Source organism: Mustela nivalis (assembly GCF_964662115.1).
Source record: "Mustela nivalis genome assembly, chromosome: 12".
Classification (NCBI taxonomy): Eukaryota; Metazoa; Chordata; class Mammalia; order Carnivora; family Mustelidae; genus Mustela; species Mustela nivalis.
In genome coordinates this window covers 91,034,969-91,056,515 of record NC_139031.1, presented here as the reverse complement: position 1 = coordinate 91,056,515, position 21,547 = coordinate 91,034,969, and the positions used below count along the sequence as shown (strand labels likewise).

The following is a 21,547-nucleotide window of genomic DNA, read 5'->3' as shown; positions in this document are numbered from 1 at the left end:
CTGACGGGGACAGGGAGGTCACGGGGACCGTGTGCTCAAGGACAAACAGAGGTGGACAGAACCAGCAAGCCAGGCCCACAGCACACGGCTCTCAGCTACACCCAGGGCCTCTGAAAACCAGAGTGAGGCCTTAGTCCTCCAGTGGAGCTGTGGGAAGGTTTGGGGCCAGGCCACGGGGGGGACCCTGGAGCCTGGACGTCACTGGCTGGGCCAGCAGATGGCTGCGGACCACCACCCACTCACCTCCGGGTTCCCTGCCCCTCAGACCCACCTTCCACACCCACATGGGTGACTCCTGCTATCCTGGGGTCCAGCACCAACGCCTTACCCGGCCCTCCTCCACACCACCAACACCTGCCATACCCTCCTTCCCCTTCTTCCGGAGTGAGCTCACTGAGCCCAGCCTGTCCTGGCCCGGAGCCCGCCACAGCCATGGTCCCTAGGGCACAAGGGATAGCACAGCCCTGATCCATGGACACAGGACAGCAAAGCTTGAAGCTCTTCCTCCTATCCCACCTGCTTATGTCCTGAAGGAGTACTGGGGCCATCTGTGCCCTGAGACCCTCACCTATTCCCTGTACCCCCCAGTTGATCTCTGAGCCCCTCCCCTGTGCCCTCCATCACTACCCTGAACTCTGGAGGGGCTAGCCCTTCCAAGCACGTCCAGGTCAGTTCCCTTACACAGAGCGACCTCGGGTGCCCCACACAACGGTCACAGGCCCCCTGTGTGCCCAGCACCCCCTGTGTGCCCAGTGCACCTCCATCCCTGTCCTGTTTTGCAGGAGCAGGGTAAAGGCCCAGGGAGATGAGGGGAGGCAGAGGATGCAGGATGGTTGAGTGCCTAAGCGGACCCCGGGCCCCGACTGGGGGTCCAGGAGCTCGCCCAGCCAAAGGCCCAGGCCCAGGCGAGCGGGTCCCAGAGCCCACCTTCCGCCGGTGTGACGGCACGATGAAGAAGGTCTCGATGTTGTGAGCTTTCAGGAAACTGTTCCTCTCGTGCCCGTGCCCCGGCTCCACCTCATAGTCCCCGTTCAGGCAAGCCAGGGTCGTCTTCGTGATGTGGACCTTCCTGCAAAACAGCAGCACAGCCGTGCCTGGGGCCTGCGGCGGCGGCGGACACGAGGACCGGGAGGGGCCTTCCCCGGGTCGCTGGGCAGCATGGGTCACCTGGGAAGAAGAGGGGGAGGGAGCCCAGCAAGGGGGGAGTTGCGGGTGGGGGGAGCTCAGAGCCTGTACCGGGGCGCAGTGGGCCCAGCGTCAGCAGGAGCAGGAGGCAGAAGGGAGGCAATGGGGGGAGGGGAAAGGATATCATGGTGCCCCTCCCCCACACGGGGTGGGACAGCCCCCATGCTCACCCCAGTGTGTTTCCGGGTGATGGAAGGAGAAACCCTCAGCCCGCATCTCCTGAGCACAGCCACAAGCCCAGGAGCCACAGTGGCCCCCAGGACTCCGCAGCTCTGGCTCCTCCCAGACACCTGAGCCCGGGGCCTCGGGGCCCAAAGCTACCGCCCACAGCGAGCAAAGCACCTGCGAGCCCAGAGTCCCCACACCACTATGTCCCCTCCATTTCCTGCAGGAAAAACCGGGCACCAGAGCACAAGAGCCCCTGCCGCCTTGTGGCTCTGGGACAGCCTCCGGGCTCTGGGCTCTGGGACACGGTCACCGCCAGCCTGGCCCTGAACTGCAAAGGGACACCCAGCACCGAGGCTGTCTGCAAGGAGGTGCATTTCCTGCACTCAGCATCCTCCTCCCACAACGGGCATGGGGGGCGCACCCCGCCGCGGAGTCACAGAACTGTCAGCGGCCAGCGTTCCAGGCTCGGGGACGGAGCAGGGGTCTCGGGTGTAAGCACACGGTGGGAGCGGACGCCACTGGGGGTTCCAGCCGAGGCACAGCCTGGCCAGCCCGGAGTCAGCCCCGGGAGCACCCTCCCTAGACAGATGGGGAGGAGATGCCGGCGTCCACTGCCTCTCAGTCCTGTGGGACTGGAGGCCCAGTTACGCGTGTGACAGTCCCAGCTGGCAGGGGGAAGGGGACGCAGGTCTGGAGCTGGGTGGGGGTGGGGGGGTGATGGTGATGCCCACCGTGGCTCCCCCGGGACCTCTGGAGCAGGCAGAGTTTGCTCAGGACCCAGGCCCACCGCTTTGTGGCAGCCTGGTCCGTTCATCCAGCACACGAGTTTGGGGAAATCATGGCAGTATGAGGCCACAAGGCGGGGTGTATGAGACCTTCCATTGCGCCCCAGCCTGGCCTTGGTCCCTCCAGGCAGACTGCTCAGGGACTCGAGCCTCAAGGAGGAGCCCAGAAACCTAGCCGCAGGGGTCCCAGCATGAAACTGGGATTGGGGAGTCACATGTGAATTCCATCCTTCCATCAATCTGTCCGTCCATCCACCCATTGGTCTGGCCACATTCTCTGGACGCCCAGTGGCAGACGGTGGGTGTTTGCAGAATGGACGGGTGGAGGATGACAGACGGCGTGTGGGAGGGACAGGTCTGTGGGTGGCTGTAAGTGTCCAGGGGTCAGGTGCCCAGAGACGGCCAGACCCACAGAGGACAGTGGCACCTCTGAGCCCACCTTGAAAGGCGTGTCAGGACAAATGCTGCCTGTTTCAGCCGCGTCCCCCACGGGCCGTCCAGGAGGGAGGAGGAAGGAAGCATCCCAGGGACACCCGGCCTCTGGGTCAGGCAGTGGGGGACGGAAGGGGCAGAGCCAGGGGCGTCCCCGCAGGCGCACACGTAACAGACGCACCACGCAGGCCGCCGCGGGGGCGAGCGCCGCTGATGCTCGGTGCTGAGCATCCCAGAGCCCTCCTGCGGCCCCATTCCACTCCCGGCCACCCGGGAGCACCTGGCCTTGGCTCTGGGGACCGTCTGAAGAAGGACGAGGACAGAGGAGCATGGCACGGACCATGTGGAAACGCACCCAGCCTTCCCGGGGGGAGCACAGGGCAGAGAGAAGCGACAGCACGGGGTGGTTCGACCACCGGGCCTCCTCTCTGTCCGCCGCCGGCTTCCCGTGGAGCCCAGAGATCCCGGGGGCCCCCTGCAGGCACCTCCGGCCCAGAGTGCACCACCTCGCCCTGACTCACCCGGGCAGGCCGGCGGCCTCCATAACATTGGCCAGCGTCACGTCATTGGACCACACGTCATACTGCCACTTGCGCAGGCCGAGGACCCCGCAGAGGACCCGGCCGGTGTGCAGCCCCACACGCATGTTCAGATCCACCTCCGTGGCCTCGGCCACCGACCTGCAACAGACACGTCATGGGGGTGGGGCTGGGCCCTCGTCCACACCCGTGAGCTCGCCCATGCAGGGGAGCCTGGAGAAACTCCAGACCTGACCCTCGAGTAGACTTTATGGGATGAGAAGTGTGTGGATGTCAAAATCAGGCGGCAGGCCCAGGTGGGGAGGTCACCCCCAAGCTGGGGAACACGGGACAGCGTGAGTCCCTGCAGCCTCCGGGGACACTGCCTGCTGCAGGCAGCTCTGTGCAAGCGGCCATGTGGGGTGACCAAGGGGTACCAGGCACACCTTCCCCAGCTCTAGGACTCGCCACCACGGTCAGAGGCACACAATGCACAAGTCAGAACAAAGGGGACATGTGGCAGCCGTGCCAAGGCCCTCCGATGCTGTCTTCCTGTGTTTTCCACTCTCCCCCAGCGGGCAGAAGTTATGTTATTACAGAACACACCACAGCATGTCGTTGAGGAAGCAGCGGGCTCTTGGTGGGCTCCAAGGGACAGGAGTGCAACGAGGCCTCGTGGGAGGGAGCGCTGAGCCGTGGGACGGCGGCCTGTCAACAGGGGGCCCCGTGGCAGGTGTGTCCAACGGGCCTCCCCCGTCCGTGGCAAAGCCCAACCAGAAAGGGCCAGGAGGCTGAGCCGCAGCCTGGGACACGGGAGCCCCATGGAGAGAGGTCTGTCACGAGGGGAAGAGACCAGGAAACATGAGACACACAGGGATGGCCCGCCAGACAAGCTGCCCTCTGTCCTCTCCCAGTATAAGACGCCCTGCGGTCCTGCCATGTGCAGAAGCCCAACCCCACCCCACCCAGGAGAGCAGGAAGCCCGGGAACTCAATGACAAATCTCCTTCCTATTTTAAGACCTGGCACTGATGTGCGTTCACCTGACTTATTCCTAATACGATGTGGCCCAGCAGAGATGCGGCCTCCAGGAAGCCCTCCCAGATCCTCACCTTCATCCCTAAGGCCCCATTCCTGGTGAGGGTTCAACAGGGTCCGTCAGAGACTGCTCCCGGCCACACCCTGGCCACCAGGCAGGCTGGCGGCCCAAATGACCAGAGACTCGGGGGTGCCCCGGTCCCTTATAACATCTTAATTAGAAACTCTAAAAGAAGACAAGAGGCTTCAATGGTGAAATAAAGACCATGGGGTCTTCCGTCTGGAACACACAGACAGGACATGGACATGGGGCCTGGCGAGGAGGCCATCTAGAGACTTTGGCTCTCAGACCCTCACATGGGCAAAGGCGGCCACTCTGCTTGGGGAGCACACGTGAGCAGGGAGGCCCCTGATTTCTAGGGACGTCCCATCAGCCCAGCCAACCCCTGCCCTCTCCCAGTCTCTGTTCCCCTGTGTACAATCCAGGACAGGCTGAATGAGCACTGACGGGCTCCAACGGCCGCCCAGCTACCCTGGCACCTCCAGGACCAAGGCCACAGCCCACAAGCCGCTAACCCGCTCCGGCAGACCCAGGTGCAGAAACACCGGGAGACGGTCTGCGAGGAGCCTGGACAGCAGCGACCGGAGTGCTTCCCGTCGGGTCCGGGGTCCCCGGTGCGCGTCGTCCGGAAGTCCGCGAGTCGGGGGCTTACAGCAACACTTACTCGGGGGTCTGACGGTAGACGTGTCCTCGACACCTACCAAACTTTGTGCATATGAAATGCATTTTCTCTCTATTTTAACTTCTCAGTCATGGGTCAACCTCTAGTGAGAGGTGCAGAAACAAACACAACAGGGTTAACATTTTGGAATTTTTTTTTTTTTTTTTAATTTGCGAAGGAAAGGAACACAGGAAAATGTGAGCAAGAAAACAGGAAATGGTGTTTCTGCTCATTTCACAGCATTTCCACCACGGCAGCCAGGAAGGGGCGAAGGGCACGGGGACCCAATCCTGCCACCGCACACCCTCACCTCTTCCAGAAGGTTCTGCCTCACGTCTGGATCCTGGTACCAGAAGACGCACAGTTACCTGGACACTCACGTCGCAGTAAACCGTGCGTCAGGGATGGTCTCATTGAGACACGTGTGCCGTGAACAGAGGAGACGAGAGAGGGGCCTCCAGAGCCACGGAGACGGCCTCCCACCCTGGGCCACCCCTACTCTGGCCAGCTGCGTCGGGGTCTGCCAGTGGCCACAGCGGCCGCACCAGCTCAAGGGTGGGTCCTGGAGGACAGAGCCCACGCCATCTATGCCCCCTGATCCAGCACCGCAAACCAAGACACCTGGCCTTGCCCTGCACGCTGGCCTGATGTGCAAGTCTGACACTTTGCAGCTGGAGGGGCCCGTGCAGAGGAGCTGCCCACACGCTTCCCGGGGAGCCCTGGGCTTTCACTTCCACACCAGTTCCTGGTGTAGTCCTCAACACAGAAACTGAAACCTTCCCAACACCCGCCGGACCAGGAACACAGGCTGGACCCCTCTCCAGCCTCAGGAGTGGTCAGCACCCAGTCAGGGGGCGGGGCCTGAACGCACCTGCCCTCCAGAAGATCCATCCCCTCCCTGGTATCATCCTTGGCACCGCCCCGTCCAGTGGCAGGAGACGCCCCCCCCTCGCAAGCCCATCCTGAGCGCACACATGGGAGAACTGTCATGTTTGCACAGTGAGAAACCCTAATGGATGTGCAGCTGGTGAGCGGGTCACCCCGGGGCGGAACGAGCAGTGTCCCCCGATCCTGAGCTCCCCAGAATCGCCACGGGGTCTGCATGAACTGGCCCCAACCACCCCCTGCTCTGGAGCCCCCGTCCACCCAGAGGACCCCTCAGCTGCAGCAGACCACTGGCATCCCTGGGCTGTCTTCCTCCCCTGACCCCAGCACTGGGCGTCTGTCTCTCCACCACAGATCTGCCGCCACTGGCACAGGGACTCCTCCTGGACGCTCATCGATGCCCCCACCCTGCCTTGCAGGGCCTGTCTGCGAGGTCAGCCCCACCACGCCTCCTGGTTTGCATTTCTCTCTCTGTTCTTCTGTGTTTCCCATACAACTGTGCGGCCACCACTTCCCGGTTCCGAGTGTGGACCCTTACACCAGTCCCCGTTAACCTCATGCCCCCGGACCACACCCACTGCTCCACACTGCTCAGAGGGGCCGCCAGCTCGGCCCCCCAACCCCATGCCTTCCCTGTACGACAGAGGGTCCCTCACTCTTCATCCCACTCCGACAGGAAGGGGCTGACTTGAAAGGTCCAGTCGGCCCGTGGTGCTCCCGGGAGATGCCCCTGCTCCCTTGGAGCACCCTCGGCAGAGAGCCCCCACACACCCCTGCGTGCGAAGACGAGCACGAGCAGCCCTGTTCAGTGGGACTCGGCTGGACTGGAGCCGGACCTCCCCACTGACTCCCTGGGTGTCCTGTCTAGCTAAGTGGTGAAGCTGGTACCTTCCTGCACCCCTGATGCATCCCGGACCACGCCCCGGATGGCCACGGATGAGGACACGTCCCAGCAAACCACAGATGGGAGGTCTCGGGGCACCCAGCTTGGGCAGGAGCTCCCCCACCCCGCCTCACTGTGCAGCCCGGCTCTCTGCAGCTGGGGGACCGCCGGCCCCTCGGGACAGACCGGCCAGCACAGCGCAGGCCCGCGGGGCCCATGGGGGCGTGAGGGGGACGGGTCCTCGCACGCACTCACGTGATGGTGTCGATCATGTCCAGCCCCATCTCCACGCAGCAGTGGGCATGGTCGGTCTTGGGCTGGGTGAGGCCCGACACACAGTAGTAGCAGTCCCCAAGGATCTTGATGCGGCGGCAGTGGTTCTCCTGGGGCCAAGAGAACAGAGCGCACGTTAGTGACGCGCCTGGGGGCTGGCACGCCGGAGCACAGGCCTGTTCCCACACAGGGGTCCACCCCACCTGGCCAAACCCGTGCCCCGTTCAAGGTTGGGAAGCTGCCCCAAGTCAGAGCCAGCAGCTTTCCCGGGGATGTTCTCTGCCCCGGGTGCCCAGCACAGCGCCCCTCCTGGCCTCCGGCTCCGACGGCCTCGTGACGGACACTGTGCGTCACGTCAGACCCCTCACACACACACACACCAGCCACCGTCGGGCAGGTACACGGCCCGAGTGTCCCTGAGGTGGAGGTCCAAGGGACATGTGGGCAGCTGTCACCAAAGAATCACCTGCCAGGGCCCTGAGTCCCAACGGGACCGTCAGGGTCTGCACCCTGACCTCACCACCCACAGGGACACCCAGAACGTCCGCCACAGCATTTATCCAACACTAAGATTGTCGCGCCCACCTCAGTCCCAGGGGGAGGGGCTTCCGGCGCCTGCCGTGGGCCAGCCCATCGGTCTCGGCTGTGACATGGCTGTGACTGCAGTTTCACATCTCAGACGCCCCCAGAAAGCTCGCATTCACATCCCTAAAATAATGGACAGCCTCACAAAACTCCTTCCCATGAGCGGGTCCTGTCTGTGGACGTCCACCACGACATACAGTGGAGACACTCTACGAAATGCACTAACGCACAGAAAAGTGACAGCAAATCCGCTGCCGTCCACACTCCAAATTTCATGAAAACACAGGACATTTCCAAGAACAAACAGGCATTGAGAAGCATGGCTTCTCTCCACGTTGCAGGGGTCCTGTGGCCTCAGACCCATGAGCCTCTGCGAGGGGCTGGTCTCGCCAGCGCATCCCAGGTGAGGAGAACCTCACAGGTCCCGAGATGTCCTGCACGCCCAGAACCCCACAGGTCCTGCTCTGAGAGCACGTCCCGGCGTCCCACAGGAAGGCCATGCCGGGGGCGACCTGTCCCATTGACGATGTCGGGAAGCCCAGAGGCAGAGGGCTGGCGGCAGACATCCCCACTGCAGAGCCGAGGCCTGGGCCCTGGGAGTCAGCCCCCTAGGCTTCTCTGGCCACGCAACCCAAGCCTCCAGGCCAGCGGGCAACACTGGAGCTGGACACTGGAACCCACTGTCCCCATCGTCCCTGTCCCCAGCCGTCAAAGCAGGCCAGCGACCGGGAGCTCCTCTCCCCCTCTCCCTGGCCCGCCGCCCAGGGCTCAGGCAGGACACCAGGAGCCGCTGCCAAGCCTCAGCCCATTCCTGGCTGTCAAGACGTCCTCCTAGGGATCAGTGTGGGGTTCCAGGCGCCCCCCCACCGAAGAGCCCACGGAGGGGTCGGCACTATTCTTGCTGACGATTTTGGGGGGGCACCCATCGCCAGAGCTGGTACCTCAAGAGTGACATGTGCCCATCAGCCCCTGCATGGGGCGTCCCTGTGCCCCCTGCAGCCTCCTGCCCTTCTCTACGTGTCCTGTGTCGGGATGGGCAGGTGCGTGTGAGCTGCGTGAAGGTGGGGAGGTGCCCGCGGGGAGCCCCGAGCGTGAACGTTACTGCTCTGCACGGCTGATCCCCACATGAGGGCCGGGGGCAAAGCCACTTAGCAGGGGGCATCCGGGGCCACAGCCTCCTGATTGTAGCCTGTCAGCGGCAGACGTGACCTTGGTGACCGTCCCCCAGCACAAAGCCTTGGCTCCTCCTCGCCGGCCGCTGCAGGGCTGGGACAGGACGCGGCCCCCAGCAGATGGGGGCAGTAAGTGGCTAATGTTTCGTCTTGTCCTTCTCTTGTCCGATGTCCTGGCTGTCGCTGACCAGCTTGAAAGACCAAAGAGGTGTTTTCATTGACCTTGGTGTGTTTTTGATTTAAAATCGTCCCCGTGGTTCCTGGAGCTGAGCCCAAACCTTTACGACGACAGCACAGCTGCTCCCGAGACCTCTGTCCTCCGCATGCAGACAGTCCCTCCACCCAGGCTGGGGGGCGGAGTAGTCAACGGAACCCAGACGGCTGTGGGGGATCCAGGTGGGAAGGCCTCACGCTGAGCCCGCCGGGTGGGGACTGCAGGCTCACCGACGAGCTCTGACCGGCCGGGCCTGCCATGCAGGCAGCTCGGGGGCCTCGGAGGGCAGGGACCCTATGACGTAAGCAGTGGCAATCACTGGGAGGGGCACACGTCACCATTTGCTTCCACTTCCATTCCACTACGGCATCTGCTCTGTTCGTCTGCACGGGCCCCTGGGTGAGATGGGGGCCTGCTGTCCCAGATCCTCCGCCCGCCAGGAGGGACTGTCCAGGAGCAGATGTCTATCCTGCTGTGGGGCCGTCTCATAGCCCCAGATGGGCCCATCACGGGCACCTCCCGGCAGCAAACGGTCACTTGTGTGCACCTGCTCCTGGTGCCTGGAGCGGAGAGAGCACCCGAAGGATAGCCCCGCGTGCAGCACGATGTCTGACCTCGCGGGCAGGGCGGTCCTCCCTCGCACCCCTGTCTCGGGTCTGCACTGAGGAACCGAGCTGTGCAAATAGTTTACACACTTTTAAAAATGACATTGAGGGGTGCCTGGGTGGCTCAATGGGTTAAGCCTCTGCCTTCAGCTCAGGTCATGATCTCAGGGTCCTGGGATCGAGCCCTGCATTAGACTCTCTGCTCAGCGGGGAGCCTGCTTCCTCCTCTCTGTGTCTGCCTCTCTGCCTACTTGTGATTTCTGTCTGTCAAATAAATAATCTTTAAAAAAATAAAAAAATTGGGGCGCTTGGATGGCTCAGTGGGTTAAAGCCTCTGCCTTCGGCTCAGGTCATGATCCCAGGGTCCTGGGATCGAGCCCCGCTTCAGGCTCTCTGCTCAGCAGGGAGCCTGCTTCCTCCTCTCTCTCTGCCTGCCTCTCTGCCTGCCTGTGATCTCTGTCTGTCAAATAAATAAATAAAATCTTAAAAAAAAAAATTGAAGGAGTGAAGTTATTTGGTGAGTTGGAAACACCCACACAAACTCAGAATTTGCTGTTATTTTTCAAAAAAATATGCCCGTCCCCGTGCCCTGAGAGGCCGAGTATCAGCAGGCCACCTACCCGCTCTGGGAGGAAGCCAGGCTCCCGGAGAAGCCGCGTCTGTGTGGCGCTGTCCCTAGACACGGGTGGGGGACAGTCCTGTCCAAGGGAGACCAGAGGCGCCAGGATGGGCGCCCACGGGTGGGAGTCGTGAGCGTGCGCAGCGGGAACGGACAGAAGGTGTCCACACACACCCAGTCCACAGACCCCAGTAACACCCGGAATGGAGCACCAGGAGGAAGAAGCTCCCTGCTCACCCCTGGCAGGTTCTAGGGCACGGATCCCTCATCTGGAAAACGGACCCGTGCCGCAAGCCAAGCACGTACGGTTTGGGAGGATCACCCATCAGCGGACGTGAGAACATTCTTCTATTAAGAGAATCACGAGCTAACAAGAGCGGGAAAAATGACAGGAAACACGCACCCCAGTGAATAGCCAAGCAGCCCGCCTTCGGGGCACTTGCCCCAGCACCTAGGTGTGACGTGACAGGAAGCAGGTGGTAGGGGGGTCACACACGTGGAAGCCACGGGAACCACGACCCACGCTGTACCTGGCCAGGAGCTGGCGATGGACACGCCAGGGGAGGAATGGGGAGACCGCTGGAGCTTCTGGGAGGCTCCCCAACACACAGGGAAAACCCAGGCACCCGAGCCCCAGCGCTGGTGGCCTGCGGGCTCAGGGGAGGTGACAGGAGGGGCCCCAAGGGTCCGATGTGCGTGTTCCCGTTTTCTGTCTATGTCCTGACGGGCATCAGGGGAACTTGCTGATTAGGTCCTGCTTGTTCCTACTCCACCAACCCCAGGGGTCCGGAGCCCACAGCCCCACATCCTCTCTGCACCCCCATACCCTGCCGCAAACCCGCTCTGTCCCCCAGGCCAGGTTGCCAGGACAGGGGCCACCCAGAGCCCAGGATCCACATCCCCTCATCGGCCTCACCTCTTCCTCCGTGGAAACCCCAAGCGATCCCGGCCATGGTCCCCCAGCCCCTCAGCCTCCCACACACCCTGCCGTGCCCGTCCTCTGGGACTGAGGGGCTGTGACACACAACACCGGCTCTGTGCCGGTGGTCAGTGCCATCCACAAATTACACCCAGACAAGTACCCCGCCTGGAACAAGGTTGCTGAGGGAAGGATGCCTGACGTGACAAGCAGGTGACGGGGCCCAGAGGGAATCTGTCCACTGGGCGGGTGACAAGGCATCGCTGTGACCAGTTGTGCTCAAGAGAAGGGCAAGGGCCAAGGCTGTGGGCACAAGGTGAGGTGACATCTAGGACTCGGAGGAAAGACATGACCAAGCAAGACAGGACAGACGTCAGCCAGTGTTGACAAGAGGGAAGGGGTGTCCGGCAGAGGCTGCCACGCCCCCTGCCCACCACACAGGAGAGAAATTTCCATACACGAGTTCTGGAGCCCCTGAGGGCAGGGCCGGGTCTGACCTGTGCAGGCTGCTCCCATCATCTGGGCTAGACTGCTCACAGTAGGCGCACCGCAGTGAGCCCTGCCTCCTCTGTGTCACACGGGGGACCGACTGCGTTCCTCCCTTGCATGGCAGGCAAGGCCACCCGCCCAGGCCACCATGCCTCTCCCTGCACCTTCCCTGACCATGTGCCCAGGAGCATCACATGAGCTGGGCTCCCCACACCTTCCTAGGAGGAGCCACGCCACAGCTCTGAGCCGCCGTGGACGCGGAGAGGACGTCCCCTCCCTGAGGGACCCCTGAGGCACACCCCCAGGCTACATCTCTGCCCCCAGAAGCAGGCAGAGCAGGAAGGACCGGTGAGTGACCCTGGGGAGAAGGTCCCCAAGCCCCCTGCCAACACCCATGGTCCAGGCAATAACGGTCACACTCCAGGGCCCACGGAACCTTCTCCCAGAAAGGACATGCCAACGTGGTTCAAGCTGTCTGCTTGGGACTCCACCTTCAGGGGCATGCAAAGGACATGCTCCCTTGGTGGTCCCTGGGCCACCACAACCCCACGCGGCCCATGGACGTGCAGCCAGCCCTCCAGCGGCAAAGGCAGTGTCTGCCCAAGGAAACAGCACCCAGAGCAGGACGCCCTGATTCCCGCTGCCGCTCCCGCCTCCCAGGGACCTTGCAGGAGCACCGGGGTGGCTGCCGGCAGGCAGGGTGAGGGCGAGTTTCTGCGGGCGGCCTCCCAGAAACAAGTTCCTTGGAAATCCAGACACTACTGGTTTTTCGGGAAATGATGTTGATTTCCTGCTCATTAAGAAATAAGGAAAGCCTCATCCCAAGCGATGTAGGAAGCTCCGAAAAGTAAAACTCGGGGTGCACGACTCTGCGGGAACCACAGTCCTTCTGGGACCGTCCCTCCAGCCTCCCCGACAGCACGCACCCATGTGTGCACCCGCGTTCTGGAAGCAGGGGTCGCGCTCCTCGGGCCATCCTACACACACGCTGACCACTTCACATCTGCCCTGGGGTCAGCCTGAGTGGAGCGCGGACGACAGGCACGCCGCGTCCTCCTCCCAGCTGGTCCGGGTTCTGACTGCGCTCGGCCCCACTCCAGCCTCCCTCCTGCGCTGCACGTTCCAGCCAGAGCCCCTCGCTCCCCCGTCGGTCTGCCGCATGCAAGCCCGATGGCGCGTGCACAGCACGTCTGCAGAAAGAGCGCCACCCAGCCATGACCCCCAGCCCGCGGGTGGGCACGCTCCAGGCACGCAGCACCGACAGCTCGGAGCGGCTCCCGGGACAAGGACGGTGGGGCAAGGAGGGACAGCGGGCCACCGGGCCATTCCGCCTCTCACGTTTCTTGGGCCAGAAAGCCAAGGCACGAGACACGAGGGTCCCAGTGAGTCGGTGCAGCTGCCCTGCGGGTCCCGGCCTCTGGCTCAAGCCCAAGGGAAGCCCAAGGAGGAGAAAGGACGGGGCACAGGAGGGACGGGTGTGAACACACTCCCCAGCGAGCTCCGCCCTCGGACTGGTTTGCACGGGAGCACTCGGAAGAACCGAGATAACTAACGCCGGCTTGGATGCGGGTCACCACAGTCAAGGGCAAGGCGCATCAGGAAAACCCAAGAGCTTCCTCCCAAGATGACGGAACCCGTACACCGATCGAGGTGGGACTCCAAACACCAGGAAGGAAGCCACGCGGAGGCACATCCAAATCAAATCGCTTAAAGCCACCGGTGAAGGGAAAATCTTGCAAATGGTCAGAGAAAAAAGACATCCTCCGCGTGTTTCGTCTGGAGGACCAGAGCGCCGTCCTTGGCGAGAACCCAGGAAACGCCTGTCAGCCACGTTCTGCACCAGTGACAAGAAATTCCACATATGAGGACAAAAACGAAGAGTTTTCTCAGAAACACGGACACTGAGAGGACTCGTGGCCAGCCCGCATGCCCTGTTTCCAGCAGCAGAATCGCGTGGAGACGTGCCCACCAATCCCACGCGGCCGAGAGTGGTGGAATGAACCCCCATGACCTTGCCCTTGTGCCTCCTCACGTCAAAGGGGAATAAGCAAAAATGGTAACAATGCAGAACGGGGTTTATGACAAAACGTACAACGTGCACAACGTCACAAGGGCCAAGCAGGCAGACGTGTCCCGTGAGCCTCGCAGACAGAGTCGAGGGCTCTGCTGCAGACCCCCGGGCAGTCCCCGTGGTTATGGCGCCAATGCGTCAGCCACCACGAGCACAAGGGCCGCATCACAGAACACACAGACCAGCAGGAAAAGTAAAACAACGACAAGGAACAGAGGAGATGAACCACGGTGGGCTGCACAGCCCGGCGAATGCGGGCTGTCGGATTCCGGGTAGAAAAGGCAAACCCAGCCCTTTAAAAGGACACAAACCAATGGGCAGGGGTTGGGGGGGCAGTGGAAAAAGATGAAAAAGACACACTTCCTGACAATAATCAAAGGGAAGCTAGACCAGACATACTAACACAGGACAAAATTAGGTTCCAGGTAAAGAGGAACATTTCTTTTCAAGATCTCATTTATGTGAGAGCGAGCGTGAGTGTTAGTGCACAAGCGGGGGGCACCGGGAAGAACAGACTCCTCTGAGCCCAGAGCCTGATGCGGGGCTCGATCCCAGGGTCCTGAGACCGTGACCTGAGCCAAAGGCAGACGCTTCACCAACTGAGCTCCCGAAGGGTCCCAAGAGGGTCATTTCTTAAAAAAGAACTAATTAGGGGTGCCTGGGTGACACAGTCAGTTGAGTGCCCGACGTTAGATTTGGCTCGGGCCGTGGTCTCAGGGTCCTGGGATCCAGCCCCTCATCCAGCTAAAGGCACAGCGGGGGTCTGTCATGATTCTGTCTCTCCCTCTGCCCCCCCCCAAAAAAGACAGAGTTAGTCCATCAAGAGGACCTCAGAACCCTAAATGTTTAGGAATCGAACAGCAGAGCTTGAGAAAACAGGCAGCAAAGGGGGCAGGATGGAAGGGGACGCAGACAGAGCAGAGCCCTCGCTCGGTACCTGAGAAAAGGAGAAGCCGGGACGTGAGTAGAGATGCAGAGTGAGAACACCAGCCGAAGGACACGGGGAGAGTCTACAGACCCCACTGTCCTGGGGGCAGGGGCAGGTGCTCTTGTGAAGACCAGAGTGGGGTGGTGACAGTCCCCTGGGGGCAGCGGGGGGTGAGAGGGGCAGCCGGGCGGGTGGCACTGCTCATCACCGAGTCACCAAGCAAACACGTCCCCACTGCGGCCAGGATGCGGACCTCTGGTCGCTGGGAAGACGGATAGGGACAGTGGGGGTAGGGCACAGCCTTCCACCAGCGGCAGGTGCTCCGACAGCTCGGTGGCCACAGAAGCCTCATCCGGAAGCTTCCTCGGGAGGGCAGGAGGCTGGTGCGGCCCAGGAAAGCTCAGAGCAGCAGCAAGAGAGCCCCGGGCCACCAGGCGCCCAGGCACTGGACGAAACACACGTTCAGTCCCGCACACAGGAGGTGCTGAGCTCCCGCGTGCCAGCGAGCCACACACGCCACACGGGACGTACTCACACTCCCCACGCCACATGGGACACGCTCACACTCCTCACTCCTCCATGTACTTCCCCAAACCGCAGGTGTCAGGTAGGGAGAAGGCGCCGGCGAACTTTCGTGTGGGCAGAGCCCCAGCAGCTCCCAGGGCACGAGCCCAGTGTCCCAACCCCTGAGCACAGGCCGCTGGGACTCCGGGGACAGGCAGCTCCACACCCCGTGGAACGACCTCATGGCTAGAAGCAGCGCCCGCCTGCGGTGCCGAGCTGCCTCCTACCTTCATCCTTGGGAAAGAGGAAGCAGCCTCCCACCAACGGGGTCCCATGGGGCACGGGCCCAGGACCTCGCCGGTGTGCCCCAGGAGGAAGGGTTCTAGCACGACCCATCTGGACATCACAGCTGGACGTCTCTGATTCCTGCCACCCCTCAAGGAAACTGCAGGGAGGAGTCAGGGCCAGCGTCCAGGTCTGGCCTGCCATTCGCCCCCTACACCGAGTGTTCTCCCGCCCGTGCTCAGTGCCGAGACTGCAGCCAGTGTGATGACATCGTCCACTCTTTCTAGCAAGCCCTTTAACAGTGATCTTTCCTGAGAAGAGTCCTGACTCTGAGCAGAGCTTCCCTCCCTTACAACCACCTGCTCAGGACCCCTCTGCATCCACCTCCAGGGAGGCTGGCCGGGCCAGTGGGCGTGGCTCTATGTCCCTGGGTCCCCCCAAGTCCTTACAGAACAGGGAAGGGGTCAAGGTCCAAGGAACACAGGCAGGCAGCTGCCTCCATACCAAAGCCCAGGCCGGGCTGGTTAGCGAGGCCTGGGCTTGACCTCTGCGGGGCTGAATGTGACCAGTCCCAGAAAGGTCTCAGCACGCCAGCACTCTCCTGCCACATGCAGGGAGTTCTGTCATCGTCACACATCACCAGCTGACCCCAGACATGACCTTCAAGGCAGGGCAGCCTGCGCAGGGCCTCACGACCAGCCAGCATCTTCCAGCTCGGACCCACCTAGAGGTACTTGGGGTACGTGAGGGCAAGCACTTTCTTTTGTGCAAAGGAATTTCAGGTGGCCGGGCGGGAGCTGTGGTACCCTGGAGCCCACCAGGCACAGCCAGCTGGGCTCCCCCCGCCCCCCCCCCCACAGCTCCAGGGACCCCCCCCCACAGCTCCAGGGACCTGCACTTACGGGGGTGGTGCGTATGGGAGCGGTGCTTATGGGGGCTGCGCTTATGGGGGCTGTGCTTACCGTAGCCAGTTCGTCAAACTTGCCGAAGAGCTCGTTCAGGAGTTTCACCAGCTCCTGGGCCGTGCACTGAGACGCCAGGCCCGTGAAGCCCACGATGTCCGCGAAGAGGATGCTGCAAGGAAAAGGCACCAGGCTGCCTCCCCGACAGGCATGCGGGGGCCCAGAGCCGCGCAAAGGGCTGCCCTCACCATCCCCCAACATGAACCTGCTTACTCCTCAGGGCGGGCTGGAAGGGAAGTGTCCGTGTTCCCGTTATAGACATGGCTGGGGGAAGCAGGAATGCCCATGCGGCCACAGGGCTCTTGCTGACCTCCCAGGATACGGGCGGGGCACACTCCATGGCCACTAGACCTGCCCCCAGCCCAAGAAGGCCAGTGGCCAGCAGCCAGTGAGCGCAAGGCTGCCTGTAGGATGCGAGTGGGCCTTCTCGCCATTTTCCCTCCTGCCGGCTGACAGGCGACAGAGCCCCGGTATTGTCGCAGTCCCGCTGTGGAGCCCCAGCTGGGGTGTGCGTCGGGACAGGGCCTTACCTTGCAGGATGGAAGCCTGGTGTGTGGGCGTCTGATTCCTACAGAGTGGGGTGGTCGAAACAACAGCGCCCACCCCCTACCCCCACCGCACAGGCTCCCTCTGCCTCACGCAGCACAGCGGTGCCCTCACTGTGATTCTGCCTGGTACAAAATTCCGCCCTTGAATGTGCCACCCCAGCCCCTGCTTCCAGCCCTCCCTGTGAAAAATCACACATTGGTCTTGTGGGCGGTCACCTGCCTGTGACACGCCTTCTCTCCAGCTTTGCTCCTAGTGTCTGGCCCTTAGGGCTCGATTACAACATGTCTAATGGTGTCCTTGTTGTGTGTGCCCTAACCGAGCTTCTCCAATGTGTAGGTGAGAGCCTTCCATCAAATTTGAGATATTTTGAGCCATATTCTTTTTCAAATATTCTTTCTGCCCTCTTCTGCTCCCCTGGGACTCATCATGGGTGTGCTGTTGGACTGGCCAGTGTCCCTGGAGTCTCTGAGCCTCTGTTCTTGCTCCATCACCCTTTGTTCATTCTGTTCATCAGGTTCCACATTCGCAACTGCCTGTCTTCAAGTTCACCAATTCTTTCTTCAACCTGCTCACATCTGCTCAATGTGGAACCCCTCCCCAACCCCACAGTGACCTTCTCATTTTAAGTATTATATTTTTCAAAGTCAGAATTTCTGGAAGTCTTTCTCATGTTCTCCTTTGTTTGAACACAGTTTGTTCTTTGAATGTATGTAAAACAGGTGATTTAGGGGCCCCTGGGTGGCTCAGTCAATTAAACATCTGCCTTCAGCTCTGGTCATGATCTCAGGGTCCTGGGATGGAGCCCCATGTCTGGCTGTCTGCTCAGCGGGGAGTCAGCTTCTCGCTCTCCTTCTATGCCTCCCCCACTCATGCTCTCTCTCTCTCTCTCTCTTTCAAATAAAAACTTTTTTTAAAATGGGGAATTAATTCTATCTAGAAGTCCAATGTGTGGGCTTCCTCTAGGACAGCTTCTATGGACTGCTTTTTTCATTCCTGCATGAGCCATACATTTGTGTTTTTTGCATATTGCACATGTTCTTATGGAAAACTGAATAGTATAATGTGGCAAGTCTGAAATTGAGAACACCTCCCACCCTCAGGATTGGGGTTGTTCTTGTTGCTATTTATGTTGTTATCTGTTCAGTGACTTTTTGTTGCTGTTGTTCAGTGACTTTTCTAACAAATCCTCATGTGAGACCATTAAAATCTCTGGTTGGTTAGCGTAATGGTCCATTAATGGCTAGAGAGAAATTTCCTCACATGCCTGCAGCCAGTAAGTCTCTCAGTCCTTGATGATGGGCACGTAGCCAAGCAGATTCCAGCTCTGCCTGACTCTACTCTTCCTGGTTGCACATGGCCTCAAGGTCAGCCTCAAGACCTCAAGGACAGCCCAGAGTCCTCGTGGTCCTTCCTGAGCAGACACACAGCCCTACCGTTTGGCGTGATCTTCTGATTCCCAGAAACATTCACAGAGCCCTGACAGACATCTCATTCCCCAGTTTTAAGATTTTAGTGCCCTTCTGCTGGCCTCAGTTGCTATCACTGCCTGTGACAGCTATGATGTTAAAACAATTGTCACTAATTGTTTTTAACAAATGTCCCAGGGCAAAAGCTGTTCACACTGAGTGTTGAGTCAGGTCAAATAAAGATAAGCCTTGAGCAAGGTTTTCCAGGGAACTCCCAGACAGTCAAATAAGGACAGTTCTCTGAGAATTTGTCAAAGCCCTAACCCCATTCTGTCCCCTCAGGTGGCTGTCAGTGGGCAGGTTTTCACTGAGATTGCAGCCAGTGGTTTTCAAAGCCATCGCAGAGCTAAAAAGAGTGAACAGGGTAAGTGAGAACTCTACAAAGCTCACTGTTTTTGCCAAGATTTAGCTGTTTCTCTTAAATACCATTCCTGGATTCCTCAGGCTTTGGCTCATGTCCGGTGCTCTGACAATGCGGACTCTGACAGTCTTTGTCAGTACTGTCAAGGCTTCTATGGAGGAGAGGATTTACAGTTGTCCTTACACCACTGTTCCTGAAGGCATCAGCCTTATTACTTGTGAGTGGAGTACTGACTTGGGTCTTTAATCCTGATGGGGTGGGGAACCAGTGAGGGATTATAACAAGGATGGTGAGGAGGACAGTGAGATGTTCACATCTGGGCTGGAGGAAGGCACCTCTCACCCTGTGTGAGCGTGGCCAGGGAAGCTAGGCTGGGGCTCGTGCCATCAAGGACAGGACCCAGTCTCGGCTTCTTCTCTTATCTCAGAGCTGTCACACGTGCACCTGTTGGGAAACGTGGCACCGCCCCCCCCAGGGCATGTGGGTGGAAGGAAATGGTGCCTTTGCACAAGGGGGTTTGTTGTTGTAGGCCAGAAAAAAGGGAGAGAAAGGCACATGGGCACTGAGCACCAGACTCACCCCCCCACCTGCGCCCCAGGAGGCTCTTGACGTCTTATGCCTTCCCTGCTGTGTGCAGATGCTCTATGCCCCTCCCTCAGGCCCTCCCTGGATTGTTCCGGTGGTCTTGTCTCAGCAGGGGGCTGGGTCACTGTGCCCTGTCCTTACCCACCACGGAGAGAAAGGGAATGAAGGGGAAGTCTAGGTGAATGTCAGCGCCTTTGGAGACTCAGTCCACAGCACTCAACACAACCAGGAGGGTTTTACTCTGTGGTGTCTGCAGGGCCGCGTGGCAGCCACCAGCGCCTGCCTGAGTGACACCTAAGTAAGGTGCCACACTTAGCTAGTGTGAGTGCTCTCCCGGGGAAGGCACGATGGAATGGAGCACAGTTATTTTTAGTTGGGTCTCGAAAGACAAGCACACAAACACCAGAGTGTGTCTGGGGCAAGGCCGTTTCCTCACCTGTAAAATGAGAACAATCCCTACCTCCCGGGGCCGCCGGGAGAGACAGAGTGTGGGCAAGAGGAGGTCTACCCCAGGCCCCGGCGCCGAGCAGAAGAACGCTCAGCTGTCACTCCAATGTGGGCCAAGTCCGCTCAAATTCCACCACCCAAACCAGCTCAGGGCCAGAGTGCCAACCCTCTCCACTCTCGAGCCCACGCAGGAAACAGGAAGTGAGGAGTAGGGGGACAGAGCGGCTGTGACACTGTCAGCCAAGTGTTCTCCTGGCCCGCCCTCCGTGGGACCTGCTTCCCGGCCGGCAGGTGCTCACCTGGGCCTCCTGACCCACACCCACAGCCCCTCTTCCCCTCAAACGGGGGACCCTCCACCCCTACCGGCCCACGGCTCCCATCTCTGCCATCACCCGCACCCCCACGCTTACCCCTCACCTCCTTCCCCCACCCCCCCCACCATCGCCTCCTGTCTCCGTCACCATCTCTACCTCCCTCAGCAGCCCATATCCATCACCTCTGCTTCCCTCACTTCCCACCATCCCCTTGCCCTCACCCTCTCCATCAACGCCCGTCCCTGCAATCGCCTCCTCCTCCTCCTCCCCCCACACCTCCTTCAGTGGAGCTGCCCGAGGCCCACCACCGCCAGCTGGCGTCAGCCCTACCTCACATTGTCATGCCGCTGGATGTAGATCTTGTGGAAAATCCTCTCGGGGGGCTTCAGGAAGTCCTCCTTCATCTCCATGGCAACATTCCGGGGCAGAAGACTCATAAGCAGCCGCTCCTGGACAGGAGAGACAGACCCGTGTGACACAGCGGAGGCCTCCCCACCAGTCTTCAATCACCCCAAGGTCGGCACCGGGGAGCTGCCTGCATGAGGGCCCAGACCCCTCCCACCATGCACCAGTGCGCGATCTGGTCTTGCAGATCCCTGCCTGGCCCCCGAGCCCTGGCAGGTTGTGCCCAGGCCTGGCCTCTCATTCCCCGGGTGACTCGCTCCCAGAGAACTGGGAAGGGGCCCGCATCTCCACCAGAGCGCCCAGGCCACCGTGGCAACCTTCCTCCATTGCCCCCCCGACCCGTGTGCCCCAGCTGCCCCGTACAGGGCTGACAGGCAGGAAACACAGGCTGGCCCGGCCTCACTCGCCACCCCACTGCCCAACACGGCGCTGAGATGGACCTCAAGATGGGCTGCAAACACCCTTTCCCCAGGACTGACAGGCTCCCATGATCTCACAGAGACAGACAGACAACACTGCGTTTCCCCCTGGTCTTGTCTTCTCGTTTCTTCGTTCTCTATGGGGGTCAGATTTTCTTCCCCTGCAGAGAGTGGAATAAACATCTAGGCTTTTCCAGAGGAGCACGGCTGCCCCGGAGACTCCATCATTCTTCTGAGGACCCGGTTTCCTCATGCAGACTCTGCCTCTCTTCCTCCCAGGGATCCTTGCCTGACCTCAACCCCACCGGCCCTTGACCAGCCGACCGCACCTGCATCAGAGGCCCCTCCCTCGGTCCCTCTCACGCCCCTTCCCACCCTGCTTCAGAAAGCAAAGGGAGAAAAACTGGCATTGCGATCCCCCGTAGAATTAGGGAGGACAGCCAGCTTAGAACAGCAAACACAGACAGAGACAGGGCAAGAGGAGCCCCTCCTTCCTCCCTCACTTCATCCCTCCAGCCCAGCCCTGCTCTGGCCCCAGGCCCTCATCGGCAGCCGGTTCCGTTCCCAGAGGAACTCCAGCAGAGCCCTCAGGCACCTGGCATCCGCCACCCAGAGTACGCAGCCAGTGACCCTGCAGGACCACAGATCCATTCCGTGAGGCCACATCTCTGCCCAGAACAGCCACAATCCCCTGTGACGACCTCAGGAGGACGGTGGGAGCGGCGGCAGCGACAACAGTCACCCAGAGCCCAGCAGTCCT

At 60.8% G+C, this 21,547-nt stretch overlaps 1 protein-coding gene across 1 annotated transcript in view; it reads right to left on the bottom strand.

The window, feature by feature from the left end:
• Window positions 1-21,547, bottom strand: part of ADCY1 (adenylate cyclase 1) — a 92,906-nt gene that overhangs the window by 36,484 nt on the left and 34,875 nt on the right. Inside the window, exons 3-7 of the mRNA XM_082693314.1 lie at window positions 20,294-20,412; window positions 16,242-16,353; window positions 6,871-6,998; window positions 3,092-3,250; window positions 928-1,069 (exon numbers count right to left, since the gene is read on the bottom strand). Of these exons, the coding sequence (XP_082549440.1) occupies window positions 928-1,069; window positions 3,092-3,250; window positions 6,871-6,998; window positions 16,242-16,353; window positions 20,294-20,412 (660 nt within the window). The remainder of the gene's footprint in view (window positions 1-927; window positions 1,070-3,091; window positions 3,251-6,870; window positions 6,999-16,241; window positions 16,354-20,293; window positions 20,413-21,547) is intronic.